This window comes from Protobothrops mucrosquamatus, unplaced genomic scaffold (assembly GCF_001527695.2).
Source record: "Protobothrops mucrosquamatus isolate PMUCROS unplaced genomic scaffold, P.Mucros_1.0 scaffold1644, whole genome shotgun sequence".
Classification (NCBI taxonomy): Eukaryota; Metazoa; Chordata; class Lepidosauria; order Squamata; family Viperidae; genus Protobothrops; species Protobothrops mucrosquamatus.
The window spans coordinates 239,061-254,005 of NW_015387803.1; the positions used below are offsets into that span (position 1 = coordinate 239,061).

A 14,945-nucleotide genomic window follows, 5' to 3' on the forward strand; every position below is an offset into this window, starting at 1 on the left:
GTTTCCGTGCTGTAACCCGGCCTGAAGCCCGACTGGAGGGGGTCCAGATAGACTGTTTCCTCCAGGTGCCGAGGAAACTGCTGTGCAACCACACTCTCAACAACCTTCGCCACAAAGCGGAGGTTGGAGACTGGGCGATAGTTAGCCAATACATCTGGGTTCAAGGAAGGCTTCTTAAGAAGGGGCCTCACCACCGCCTTTTGGACAAAGAGATAGCAACACATGTCTTAGATACATCAGGGTTGGATTACTGTAAAAAAACCCTCCTCATTGGGTTACCTTTCAAAAACCTCTTCAGAAGCTGCAGTTCTTTGAGAATGTTGCTGCCAGGAAAATATGGGGCATATTCTTGCATTGTTGCACTAGCTGCCAATATGTTTGGTCCAGAATATTTAGTGTTTCCTTCTATACCAGAAGTGGGAGGACTTGTGCCTTTCCAGTTGTTACTGATTTATATTTATGCTGGTGGGGAATTCTGGGAGATGAAGTCCACATATCATAAAGTTGCCAATGTTGAGATACACTGTCCTAGAACCTACCATGTAGAATGGAAATGGTGACGAAATTAGAGCATTTTTTGGTGTTTGTACCAGTATAGTGTGACATTGCACCTGGTGAAACACTGGTGGTCTGGCCTATGATTATGTTTTGCCCCTAGTGAATATAGTGTTGTTCCAATAGGCTTCATTTGATCTGTTGTGCTAAAGATAGTTGTTGTGTGTTTTTATAATTTACTGTATTACATTATTGTACATTTGTATTGTTATTTTTCCTCCCTAAAATATTTCAGTTTGTTTTTTAATTAAACTGTACACCTTATATGTTAGATTAAAGATGGAAAAAATTCTGAAGTGATTTATCTTGGTCTGATTTTTTTACAGCTCAAAAACTAGCAATTTTAATGGCTGTGTAGACTTTCTATATCCAGTGTATCTATGAGCAGTGCTTGCTATTATCTGTATCAGTGTTTTTCAACCTTGTCAACTTTAAGATGTGGACTTCAACTTCCAGAATTCCCCAGAGAACAATTTTAAAGTTGCTAAGGTTGAGAAACACTAGTCTACGTTGCAAGGGCAATGGAAAGCTGGAATCATTAACCCTGAGTGTTTGAATATCAGCTAAATTATTTCTCAACTGCAGAATCTGTTGTACGGTAACCATAATGTCACTTTAAATAAGGTATACCATTTAAATAAGGCATACTCTGTTCTGTAAACTGATATATAATTCTGCAGAAGTTTCAAAATTTGTGACATTTTGTATGATTTCCTGAATTATATATTTTTCTCCCTTTTCCTTAACAGATGCTGAAGTACTTTGCAGCATTTGAAGTATTTTTTGAGGAAAACCTGCCTAAACTGTTTCATCATTTTAAATCCTATAATCTTACCCCAGACATATACTTGATAGATTGGTACGTTGGAAACTTAATGGTCACATCATACCCCAGTGATAAACTTTCAGGTGAAGTTAAATATAAGCCAGATTTTAACAGGCATTCTAGGATTCCTTGGGATTGGTTAAGGGTATCTGGTTAGGAGAACAGAAGTGACTGTAACATGTATGCGTAAAGCACAGAGGAGTAAACAAGAGAATGGGATTTAATAGTAGATGACTTATAGAAGTTTATCCCATGATTTTAACCTTCAGTTCCTTATTAGAACAAAAATAGTTTTCTCCCTGGCCAAATAAAGTTGGTAAATATGAGAGAAGGAGAATAAACGATGGCGTTTCACCTAAATAGCTTCAGAGATAAATTTTGCCACTTAAAAAACATTCCCGGATTGAACACCTCCGAGAAAAATCTGCTTCTTTAATATTATGTGTTCACATTCTGCTGTCCCCATGAACTACTACTGTGGCACCAAATACAGCAGGCAGGTTTTTTAAATGCAGTACTGAAATCTAATCAATGGATACAATGGTTTTTTATCTAAATATAACTACACATCCACATTAAATTGGCTTTTCTTTTTGAAGTCTTAGGGTCAGTATTGACTTTAGGCAACTGGACAAGTCCCTGCAGTTTTCTTGGCAAGATTTCAGAAATAGTTTGCCAGGGTCTTCTTCCTAGAGACTGACCCACAGTCACTCAGTTGGCTTTGTGCTGATGGCAGGACTAGAACGAACTATCTCCTGGTTTCTAGCCTGGTGTCTTAACTGCTACACCAAACTGGCTTTCTAATCTTCATATTACAGCTCTTCACTTGGAATGTTGGAGGTACACTTGGAATGTTGGAGAGATAGTTGTTGCAAATGAAATGTCTACTGGTGCTTCGTTCCTTAACCCAAGGCATGATTGCTTATCTAGATTAAATAATCACTGATCGTACTAGAGAGCAGGGGTCTTCAAACTTGGCCCTTTTATGACTTGTGGACTTCAGCTCCCAGAATTCCTCAGCCAGCGTGCCTGGCTGAGGAATTCTGGGAGTTGAAGTCCACAAGTCATAAAAGGGCCAAGTTTGAAGACTCCTATACTAGAGAATTAGAGGATGTGGTGTTTTTCCTTTATGTGCCTGATTCTTTTTAATTTCAAAATGCAGGATCTTCACCCTGTACAGCAAGTCACTACCCCTTGATTTGGCCTGTCGAGTTTGGGATGTCTTTTGTAGAGATGGAGAAGAATTTTTGTTCAGAACTGGGTTAGGAATCCTTAGGTTATATGAAGATATTCTCCTGCAGATGGACTTTATTCATATAGCACAGTTTCTAACAAAGCTACCAGAAGATATCACGTCAGAAAAGCTCTTCTCATGCATTACATCTATTCAGATGCAGAATAGTAACAAGAAATGGGCTCAGGTAAGTACTAACTATATGTGGATGTTTAATTTTGTTGGAAAGGAACTCTCAGTTTAAAAGAGAAGTGCAACCACAAGCAGAGATAAAGATTAACCTTGTCCAGGAAAATAAGGCTTTACTTGCTGCTGAATGAAGGTGGTTGCCTTAGGACAGGTGTAGGCAACCTTGGCTCTTTTATGACTCGTGGACTTCAACTCCCAGAATTCCAGAGCCAGCCAAGCTGGCTCAGGAATTCTGGGAGTTGAAGTCCACAAGTCATAAAAGAGCTAAGGTTGCCTACCCCTGCCTTAGGAATAGCATTCTTGCAATGGACACCACACTATCAAAGCCTTGACCTCTCTAGCCACCTGCCGCATACAGGTAGTCTTGATGTAACAACTACAGCTTGGACCAGAATTTCCGTTGCTAAGCAGGGCAATTGTTAAGTGAGTCACAGCCAATTTTATGACTTTGTTTGCCATGGTTAAGTGAACCATGCAGTCATTAAGAGAATCCAGCTTCCCCCATTGACTTTGCTTGTCAGGAGCCAATTGGGAAGGTCACACATGGTGATAACCCTGGCTTGCTGCAATCATTGTAAATACTTACCAGTTTCCAGGTGCTCAAATTTTGATCACTTGTCTGTGGGAATGGTGTAGTGGTCGTAAGTGTGAGAACTGGTTTTAAGTAACTTTTTTTCAGTGCCATTGTGTGTGTGTGTGTGTGTGTGTGTGTGTGAGTTCCTTGATCTATGATGTAAAAGCTATTTGGCTCTCCATTTATAATGAATGATTATAGAACTGATATTGAACTATTGAAAAATAGAGGTAGGGGAATGATGGAAAGTAAATGGTTATGATCCTGATAGATGAGAAAACCTGCAAAAATGGCTAGTATTTATAAATGTTAAAAAGGAGTTAAGCTGTGCCCATTTTTAAGTTTTATTTTAAAAACTGGTTTTCAGGTGTTTGCCTCATTAATGAAGGATAGCAAAGAAGGAGACAGGAACCATAGTCCAGCACTAAAAAGTTAACTTCCAAGTTCAATTGGAAAAACCACTTGGTTGTGAAAGAATTCTTCTAAACATCTTCTCAGTGAAAACCACTAAAAACGGCTTCAGAGACTGAAGAAGAAACAGTATTGACTGAACGCAGTGGTGGAATTTGACGGTTCTTATCCTGCTGCCAGTATTAAAGACCTCTTTTGTGGGAAGATACCTTTTCACAGGAAGCAGAACAATAAAGTATGAAACTGAGAAAGTGGCTATCGCATATTTAATATTTAAAGTTGAACGCAATAACATTTGTAATAACTTTTGTTGGTACTTAAAATTTTGAGGGATACCTTTTTTATGATTACCACAAAGGCACTTTTGGGGGCAGAGCTGGTGTTTTAAAGTAAGGCCCCAGAAACTGCTACCTGAACCAAACGTTTTGGTACAAATACCTCCAAAATTACAGATGAAGTCCTTAGGACCAAATCAGGCTTTAGTTTTGGTGTACATGCTTGCCCAGGAACAGGAGGCTTTTACGGGCGTCTTACAAAACTCCTTTTAAACTGCAGTTTCGCTTTCCAAATAAGTGAATGCATGTAAGCGAATACAGAGGAAACTGCATGCAATTTTGCTATGGAGCCATTGGCAAATAAGTCTTTTGGCTGAAAGGTGGCAGTAACTGTGGGCTTATGCAGCCAAGGGGGGTGTTCAGCGTTTTACATTTTGAAGTACTTTGCTTACAGGAAAATTGGTTTCTAATCCATAAAAAATCATATGAATTTTTTTTAATCAAAGTGACTTATACTTGATAAACACTAGTATAATTAATAAGCTAGTGATAACCCTTTTGCACATTTTACGCAATGTTAATGTTGAAAGTTTTGAGTCCCTGTATATTAAAAGTGTTTTTCTCATTTAAATTTAAAGTTGATTACTGCAGTGTGTACAATAATGAGTACCCAAAACGCATCTTGTTAGTCCATACCCTCTCTTTTAATGTCAGCATCGATACTGTAAAGACAACATGCGGAAGGTCGAACTTCCTTCACACTCCAAAACGTTTTAAAATGGCTTTTGAACTGAGAGGAATGGGAAAGGATACCTCTTAATTTCTCCGAGCAGCTAATGCTTGTTCTTTCTAAGTCCGTTTTGATAGTATTAATGTAAATAAAATTGCCTTTCTTTTTTTCTTTGTACCGGTCCCTGTATGTGCAAATAAAGTCAAATTTATCATTGCATTAAAAAAATAATAAGTGAGACTGCTTCAGTTGTCAAGTGTTGCAGAGCCTATTTTAAAGATTTGGTTACAGTATATTGTAATATTTATGTTGCTATCAGATGTAAACCACACTTCAATATTACTTATTACAACATTCAAGTTGAAGTTCAAATGTCTGCTTTTTTTTCTTATGTATTTACTTGCTTCCGGTATATGTCCTTTACTTGGGTTCTCTTGTACAGTTTTCTTACTTTTCAAGTACAGTATACACATGTATATAAATTGTAAATAGAAGGAATTTAGCCTTCATTCAAAACTACTAGTAACAATTCCTGTGTAAATAAACTTGTAAGCAGAATGAATACTGTCTTCATATCAGTTTGTTCAGCCTTCATATGTAAAGGAAAATCTTCTGTAGCTTCCCCAATGATCTGCTTCAGTAGTCCAGATATGAGCACTAAAGTCTTTTTTTCAAAGTTAGGCTTTTAATGAAAGGTTATGGTTTGTATCTTCTCAAAGAATCACCACTGACTGTCACACCTATGTATTCAAAGGGCTGGGGATCCTGTGACTCCGTACAGGTTGCTGAACTACAGCCACTGGCCATACTGGTTGAGGCAGTGGGAGTTGTGATTCAGCAGCATCCTCACATATAATCCCCTTTCCTTTGTAAATGAAACAGAGCTAGGATAGAAGAATTCAGAATACCAATCTTAGCTGTCCTTGAAGCTGATTGCAAACCTAAGGGATGGAGAACAATTGACTGGCATATTTGCAATGCTCTTATCACAGTAAATGAACAGAAGTTCCTACATCAGTAGATGCAGTCTTCCGTTTTTATCCCATGGTTGTCATTTTGCACCATCAAACGATAGCACTACAATTTGCTTCTTAGACAAGGCAGCATTAACAGAGCTACTTCAGTGATGGGCGCAAATTATTCAGTTTGATGCAAGGGAATAGTGCCCAAAGTATTGTTATCCTTCCCCTGAGTCTGAAATCAACCTTTATCGCTGCATGTCAGCATAATGAAGCAAAAAGGTTTACTTCTTTTAAACAGTACACTGTATTTTAGAGCAGGGGTGTCAAACTGCCGGCCAGAGGCCAACTGCATCATATGGAGGCTGCGCCCACCCCAGATCCGGCAATGCAAAAAAAGTCACGATATGTTGTGACACGTCACGTGACGCGGCGAGTTTGACACACATTTTAGAGAATTGTAAGTCGAGGACTACCTGTATTGTCTGAGCTGTGCTACGCTTCTATTTATTTTTCTGGGCAAGCTCAGTAATTGTGCGTATGTCAGCCTCTTTTGCACATCTCAGATTGTGCATGAGGAAATAATTTCTCTCTCAGAGCTTCTGTGATTTGGAGCAATAATTTGATTCCCTGCTTCTATGGCTTTACAGCAAGTGCTTTTTTATTTGTAGCCGACCAGGACCAGTTAGTTATAAGATGGATGGCTAAACAGGTAATCCTCAACTTAGGACAACAGAGCCCCAAATTTCTATTGCTAAGTGAGATATTAAGTGTGTTTTGCCCCATTTTATAGTCTTGCCACAGTTGCTAAGTGAATCACCGCAGTTGGTAAGTTACTAACATGGTCGTTAAGTGAATCTGGCTTCCCCGTTGACTTTGCTTGTCAGAAAGTCACAAAAGTAATCACATGACCCTGGGTCACTGCAACAGTCATAAATATGAATCAGTTTCCAAGCATCTGAATTTTGATCACGTGACTGTGGGGACACTGCAACAATCATGAGTGTAAAAAATTGTCAAGTCACTTTTTTTAGTGCTATTGTAACTTTGAACAGACACTAAATGAACTGTTGTAAGTAGAGGACTATCTGTATAAGGAGTTTAATTGGTATTTTTTGGGAAGGAAGCTAAACATAGATAGTCCTTGCTTAACAACAGTTAACTGTTGTCGATAAATGGTTGTTGCAAATAAATAAATTGAGGCCTACCTAAAGATTTTACATAAGATTTTACATAAATCTTGTAGTCTGCCTGAAGCACTTGATCACCTTTGATGATTCCCCTTTCAGAGTTGTTCATCTTGAGCAGCTGTGTATTTACCTTGGTTAGCACAGGCTGGCATTTTGAGACTTAAACGTTTCAAAAATTACTATTTTTTTCTCTTTGATTTTCTCTCTCGTGAGATTGGCCTCCAGAAAAGGGCTGAAGGAGATGGCACTCCAGGTCTATTCTGATTGATTGATTGATTAAGGATTTTCCTCCTTCATTTTTATATTTTAATTGCCCAAAAGGGAGCGTCTGGTCGTGCCACGCCACGATCCCAAGGCAGGAGTTGAGACCGGGATGGGAAGAGCCAAAGGCTTCTCAGGCCCCCAGCTTTCCACCCCATGGACTCGGCTGAGTAATCGGCTGCAATGCTGCTTCTGGACCGACTCCCGCCGCTCGTCACTCCCGGTGTCTTCGCAGGCTCTGGAGCTGACTTCGGTTCCTCCTCTCCGGCAGAGGGTGTTGTGGACAGGGCGGCATTTCCGGCCTGACTAGCGCCAAGATCCCACTTCCGCTGCTTCTCGCGTGCCTGAATTGAAGTGCTGAGAGAAACGAGGCAGAGCGTTTGCCCTGCTTGGCAGCTGCTATGAAACCGGTAAGAGTACGAGGACTCGCTGCCGGGATAAATAGCGTGGCCTGCGCCCAGTTGGAAGTCGGGGGAAGGGGGTAGGCCGTGACAGCGGGGGCGTAGCCCTGAGAGCCAAGTGCTGTGCGCGAGTTCTCGGGGGTTTAAGTAAAGCGCCCTACTTGCTTAGCTGGACTTCCCTTCCCAGAATCCTTAGAGGGCCTGCAGACGCAACGATTTATGGGAATGAGAGTCCAGGGGCACTCTTGAGGGCACAAGATTGGGGGAAAAGAAGAATAGAAATGGGCTGGAGTTTGGTTTTAAGCGGTTGTACACGTTGGATAGGAAGATATTTTCTAACGATTGGTTGAGGGGGGTTTTTTTGGGGAGGGGAATGTAGAGGGAGGTGTGAATAATAGGCATTCTGATGGAACCTGGGTGGGATGCATTAAAAATATAGAACTCCTTTTCTTGCTTTTTATCAGTTAAAGTGACTTGCTTCAAAAATATTAAATGGGTATTTTATTAAAAAAAAATAAAATAACCACAGGATAAACATATGGATGTGGTAGTGTTTGTCAACATTAGCAACTTTAAAATTTGCGGACTTCATCTCCCAGAATTCTCCAGGCAGCCATTCCCTGTGCTGGCTGGGGAATTCTGGCAGATGAAGTCCACACATCTTAAAGTTGCCAAGGTTGACAAACACTGGGCTATGGTATTTGCTACACAGGCAGGGGATTTCATTTCATTGCCACAAAAGTGTCCTTATGCATGCCAGTGCTGGAAAACCTCGGGGGAACACCCACAAGTTAACCCCATATTTTAATTTTTAGGGTAATAAAAGGGAATATTTTTTGTATGCACGATGAATAATCTTTTTAACTGCGGGTGGTTAATTCAATGTAATCTTAATTCAAATTAAGCCCAACCCACATTTTATTCCACTTACTTATAGAGTGCAACCTTCGTCACTCCAAGACCAAGGGTAAATTTCAGTTCAAAAAGAATTTAATAACCCTGTGTCAATAGAACATTTTTAAAATACTACATTGCAGAATCCTCTATAGGAGGCAGTCTCCAAAACATACAACAGAAAGTTGGAAATAAACTTTACCTTTTTTCCTTCACAGTTTTTTCCTTTCTTTTCACTTATATTGGATAATTGCACTGCTAAAAATTATTTTTAGTATAATATTAACTTAGTATTGCTATTGAATTGATCTTATTGTTTCAAAACTCTGTGCCAATGTGTTGCAGTGAATAAGATGTCAGCCTAGAAGCTGGTTCATAGCCATAGAAGTAGTGAGGAACTCTACAGAATTATTGTTGGGAAACTCAGATAAATAAAGAAAAGCAAGATAGAAATCTAACAAATAATTGGTTATACATATTCCTTAATGTTTCAAGACTTGAATTAAAATATAAAAAGTAACAAATCGGTTTAAAAAGCATACTAATTTGATCCTTATTGTCTCCAGAGGAGAAATAAAAAAAGAGTTCCAAGTTTTCGAAAAATATTGAAAACAAGTAAAATAAAACTTGAAAACAAGTTAAAAAACAAGCAGCTCAAACAGCAAAGTGCTGTCAAAAAATACCGAAAAGAACAAAGGAAACTCAGACAAGCTGTAAAAGATGCTGTATCTCGGAGGCCGGTGCCTTTGGAAGATCACAAAAAACCTCCAAGTAAGATATTTGTGTGTGTATGTGTGTGTGTCTATAGAAATATTGTTAAATGTCACTATATTATTGACTCTAAGGATTGTTTAATAAGATTGTTGATTAACATAGGAATGGGCTATTTGCAGACTATTTGATCCCTAGAAGCTTTTACGTCACCTACAAAGAGGCAACTTGAGGGCATCTCTGTAGGTGACATAAAAGCTTCTAGGGATCAAATAACATGCAAATAGCACATTTCTGTCCCAAAGGTGCTCTTCAGTTCAGGACTGAAGAAGCCTTTTAGATGAGAATGAAACATTTTCAAGGAAAAAACCTGAGAAAGTTCAATTGCCTTTTGAAAAAGCATCTTTGGGACAATCATGATGCTTGAGAATCTCCACAGACATTTAGCCTACTCCTATCTTAATAGGATCTTAGTATAGATTATAAAAGAGAAGTCCCTGCTTCTGTAAAACAGGGGTGTCAAACTGGCGGCCTGGATGCGTCACACGCAGGCCACGCCCACCCCAGCTCCGCAAAGGCAAAAAACATTGCAATACATCACAATACATCATGTGTCACGATCAATTTTGACATCTGTGCTCTAGAGGATGGTAGCTTGAAGAAAATCCAAATCAAAGTAGAATAAATCAAGTTTAATTTTGTCTGGGATAATTGTGCTTTATAGATTTAACAACCTGCAAATTTAACACAAAAAAGAATCTATTATTGATACTTATTTCTCATTTTCCTGTAAAACATGAATCTTATTGTTGAATTATTTGTTCATGATCTCAGGGAGGTATACAAATGGAAAATCAATATATTTTCACTTATCTATAGCAGACTTACATACGTCTATTTCTGTATCTCTGATTTTTTTTCACTTGTCTCAACAGAGAGGATGGAGAAAGTGGAAGAGGAAGAGGAAGAAGCACTCCCTCTAGATATGATGGATGAAGATGATATGAAATTAATGAAAGAGTTTGCTCAAACAGCATCTTTTATAACAAGGGACTTGTCTTCCAAGTGGGTGTTGGCAAATCCAAAACTTTGAACTATAGAAAACCTTTCAGTAATTTCTTCTTTATCAAACTTTCATTTCACATTCTCTGATGTAAATAAGGTCTAAAATGCAACTAATGTTTTCTGTGTTGATCTTTTAAATTTAGGTCTCGAGGGTTAAGAGCTTGACTATATTTTGCTTTTGTGTAGTTAATGTTTGAAATAACAGAAAATATTAGAAAATGTCAGTGAAGCATTAATTAAAATAATTGCATAGTCCTCATGAATAAAATCACAGAATTTGGCAAAGCTGTCATTGACAGGGCCCTTAGCCATGTTAATGTTTAATGGTAGCATTATGTAGATCAGACATGTCAAACTTTCGACGTCACGTGATGTTGCGCGACGTATCGGAGCTTTTTTCCCATTGGCAGCAATGGAGTGGGCGCGGTTTCCTGGTGACGCGTCCGGCCCGCGGGCTGGCAGTTTGACACCCCTGATGTAGATGGTCCTTCATAGTCAAATTAATGACCCAAGTAGTTTTAATAGATAAAAATGATTTATATGTGAATTACATTCTGTAGTGAACCAGTTCACGCCAAGAAACGCAAGAATGAAAGTGTGATTGAGAAATATGAGAAGATGCCAAGACGCCTGCAGTCGGAGCCTGAAAAGGAACTGATTCATCTGCTTCCAATCAAAGATAAGCATGGAATTATTCCACAGACCATAGAAAAGCCAGGTCAGATACAATTAGGATTGCTTTGCAAACTGTCAGTAATAAAATGTGGAATCTTAGGGTTTTGTTTTTAAAGGGCATGCTCTTTCTTGCAGTTATAAGTATTGAAGAGGAAATAGAAGAGAAAGAAGAAGTAGTTGAAGAAAAAGAAGTGATAGAAGGTAATTAAGAGTTGGAAAATAATAATTTGAACAGTTGAAGTATTGATATTTTTCCCCAAGTGCTATTAATATTACTGGAACAGTAGTACAGGTAATCCTTGACTTATGACCACAATTAAAACGTCTATTGCTAAGTGAGACATTTGTTAAGTGAATTTTACCACTTTTTATGAGCTTTCTTGTTAAGAATCACTGCAATTCTTAAGTTAGTAACATGGTTGTTAAGTGAATCTGGCTTCCCCATTGACCTTGTTTGCCAGAAGGTTGCAAAAGGTGATCACATGACCCTGGGACACTGCTGCTGTCATAAATATGAGTTGCCAAGTGTCTGGATTTTAATCACGTGACCATGGGGATGCCACAATGGTCATAAGTGTGAAAAATGGTCATAAGTCACTTTTTGTAGTGCCGTTGTAACTTTGAACAGTCACTAAATAAACTATTGTAAGTTGAGGACTACTGGTATAAGCAGTTTAATTGATATTTCTAGGGAAGAAAGCTAAACACAGGTAGTCCTTCCTTAACAACAATAATTGGAACCAGCAACTCTCTCCCAGGGATCATGGTTATAAGGCTTGACATCCTGTGACTGTGCCAATAGCACTTGCAGCAGTTCTGGTTACTTCATTAAGCAAATTCTGCATAGTCATTTAGCACAATGTCACACAATCCCACTTGCCACCTCCTGTCAGCTTTCCCATTGACTTCACCTGTTAGAAGCTGGCAGTGAAGGTCACAGGTAGCAACCACATAGCTGTGAGATGCTCTGATCATCATAATTGCAAGCTAGTTGCCAAGCACCTGGATTGCAATCATGTGACCACTGTAATGGGTGCAACTATGAGAACTGGTTGTAAGTCTCCTTGTTCAGCACCATTGTCATTTCAATGGTCACTGAACAAATTGTCATTCGGTGAGGACTACCTGTAGCTGGACTTTAGAGCAAGCAATAGACTACTATTAAACTGCTCTAGATGTCAGGCCAGATCTGATGAGAAAATTGATGCTGTTTTCAAAATGTGGCAGATATCTGAACTGTTGTTTGAAAGTAGATATGATGTAAAAAAAAAAGTCTAACCATTCCCCCAATATAAGGTTACATGTTTATCTTTACTAGAAGCACTGAGCCAGGGCTGCAACATTCCAGAAAAAAGATGGAAGCAGAGAGATCAAAAAGTTCTAAATAATAATCCTTAGATTAACAGTTCAATAACAAAATGTTTCTTCCAAAGCTAACTTTACCATTTCTAAGTTAAATGTTTCCACACTGGCACATTTGCATATGTTTTTTAAACAGTTAATTGCTGTCTTTATTACCAGCCCTTGAAGACCCCTTATCTGGTCTTACTGTTGAAGAACTATTAGTTCATCGGAAAAAAAAGCTACAGGAGAAGAAGATGCAAATAGCTGCTTTAGCATCTGCAATTTTGTCTGATCCAGAAAATAATGTAAGTAACCCTGGTTTTGGAAATTCCAGGTAAGAGAATGAAAAAAGTTAAAATTATGGGCAGCTCAAAGTTAAGGTAGAGAAATCAGGTCTTCAGTGATTTATATTCAGTTTTCCATGCTGTCATCCTAGACTTTGTGGAAGTTACCATTCATCTAGAAAAAACAATGCTCTTTCTCTAAAGCAGGGGTGTCTGACCTAGGCAATTTTAAGACCTGTGGACTTCAACTCCTTTATGACCTCTGGAATTCTGGGAGTTGAAGTCCACACATCTTAAAGTGCCAGGGTTGGACACCCCTGCTCAAAGTGTATTCATGATCTTATTCTTGGTCACTCTTGCACATTTTAAATTAATACTATTAATTTTGATTACAAATTATTTAAACATATTTTTTTTTAAAATACTGTCCTCTTATCAAAATTTGTTTAATAAAAAATGAAATCTTTTTAGCTATCAATCAGTGATTTAAAAAAGCTTTATAGCGAGAAATTTAGAATTGGTGAGCAGAGTTAAAAGATTCTGGGATTTTTTGGAGAGTAGATTGTATGACAGAAAATTATTCCTGGCTACTTGTCTGAAATGCCATCTGGAATATAGTAAGGGAGGAATAGACATGATGGTTTCATTTTATTGTGGACATATAATTACTGTAGGTTAAGCATCTATCTCTTCCTCCCAGGCATTGCAGTTCAGGGGTAAATGTAAGTTTCCCAGTCACACAACTTCTAAAAGACTTCTAATGTGAAAATGTCATGAAGTTAAAAATGATACTCTGAAAATCCCACGCTGCTCAGTTCTAGGCCTCTTTTCTTGTTCTTGGTAGAAAAATTCCTTTCTAATTTGGAAATGGGTAAAATTTAAACACGCTAATTTTTATGATACAATGTATGTGAACAGCAGCATTTTCATGTAAAAGCTCAATGTTGCTAAAATTATACCTATGTAAGTTAACTGGAACAGTGCTAGTTCTTTCCCTAATCTGGATTTTATCATTTTTATCCACTTCCAGTCTGAAAAGCCAAATATCAGAGATGGCATGAGTAGTAACAAAAATATCTTGAAATGTTTTGATTGGTAGTGTTGGTGATGGGATCCCCAAGCTTAGCATATTTTTAATAACAGCATATTTGAACACTTATACTTTAGCCTATATAGTGACAGGTATATATTCAAAGGTGTGTTGTTTTTGAGCAGATAAGGAAACTGAAAGAGCTGCGTGCAATGTTGATGGAACAAGATCCCAACGTGGCTGTAATTGTGCGAAAATTGGTGATGATTTCTTTGATGGAGCTCTTCAAAGATATTACTCCATCCTACAAAATCAGGCCTTTGACTGAAAGAGAGAAAAACACAAAGGTGAGGTTACACAATGACAAGGACATAATATTAAAGCTGGGAAGGTTTAAAAAATGCGTTGGGGGAGCTACATCCAGATTTTGTTAGAGGTTTGCAATTTGGGTTTTAATAGTTGCTTGAATTATTACATCTTGATCTTGGTATCATAACTCATCCCTGTTGATTTATTGAAAGAAAGTCAATTTAAATGTTTGTCAAATATCAAATTTGCAGAGATTGCATACTTTCCTAGTGAATAAGAATTTGGAGCTCTACAGATAGTCCTCGACTTACAACCACAATTCAGCCCTAAAATTTCTGTTGTTAAGTGGGACATTTGTTAAGTGAGTTTACGACAGTTGTTAAGTGAATCGCTGCAGTTGTTAAATTAGTAACACGGTTGTTAAGTGAATCTGACTTCGCCATTGATTTTGCTTGTCAAATGATTGTAAAAGATGATCACATGACCTTGGGACACAGCAACCGTCTTAAGTATGAACCAGTTGCCAAGCATATGAATTTTGATCCCGTGATCATGGGGATACTACAGAGGTCGTAAGTGTGAAAAATGGTCATAGGTCACTTTTTTCAGTGCCGTTGTAACTTTGAACAGTCACTAAATGAATTATTGTAAGTTGAGAACTATCTGTACTTATTGATGAAAATGGAATTTAAATTAAATCCTGATTTTTTTAGAATTTGTCCAATGAGTTAGCTACTTGACATAGAAATGCTATTGTAGGATGCTCTTACAATAAATGGATTTAAGCTCAGAATTTTTTTTTACTGGAACTTTTCAAGTTGTACAACATGTGAGAAAAAGGGAATCTAGTTGCTAGGTTTCAGGGAGCTCTTCAGCATAGAATTCAGTATTATTAATAGCAATGTTTTATATTTTGTATAGTTCCAGTGAAAGAAATACTTGTCTGAAATCTTGTCCATTAATTTCTTCAGACTTGTGCATCACACTGAGTAGAATACCTACTGCTGAGTCATGTTTTTTAAATGTAA

The 14,945-nt window shown here is 38.1% G+C and overlaps 2 protein-coding genes across 2 annotated transcripts in view; both read left to right on the forward strand.

Annotated features, from left to right (window-relative positions):
* Positions 1-5,352, forward strand: part of TBC1D12 (TBC1 domain family member 12) — a 62,333-nt gene extending 56,981 nt beyond the window's left edge. Inside the window, exons 12-14 of the mRNA XM_029285417.1 lie at positions 1,305-1,414; positions 2,544-2,802; positions 3,746-5,352. Of these exons, the coding sequence (XP_029141250.1) occupies positions 1,305-1,414; positions 2,544-2,802; positions 3,746-3,814 (438 nt within the window). The 3' untranslated portion in view covers positions 3,815-5,352. The remainder of the gene's footprint in view (positions 1-1,304; positions 1,415-2,543; positions 2,803-3,745) is intronic.
* A 2,198-nt stretch (positions 5,353-7,550) lies between these two features.
* The window catches only part of NOC3L (NOC3 like DNA replication regulator), a 21,869-nt gene continuing 14,474 nt past the window's right edge, over positions 7,551-14,945 (forward strand). Inside the window, exons 1-7 of the mRNA XM_015822692.1 lie at positions 7,551-7,614; positions 9,066-9,270; positions 10,146-10,275; positions 10,836-10,993; positions 11,086-11,151; positions 12,472-12,599; positions 13,794-13,955. Coding sequence (XP_015678178.1) covers positions 7,606-7,614; positions 9,066-9,270; positions 10,146-10,275; positions 10,836-10,993; positions 11,086-11,151; positions 12,472-12,599; positions 13,794-13,955 — 858 coding nt within the window. The 5' untranslated portion in view covers positions 7,551-7,605. The remainder of the gene's footprint in view (positions 7,615-9,065; positions 9,271-10,145; positions 10,276-10,835; positions 10,994-11,085; positions 11,152-12,471; positions 12,600-13,793; positions 13,956-14,945) is intronic.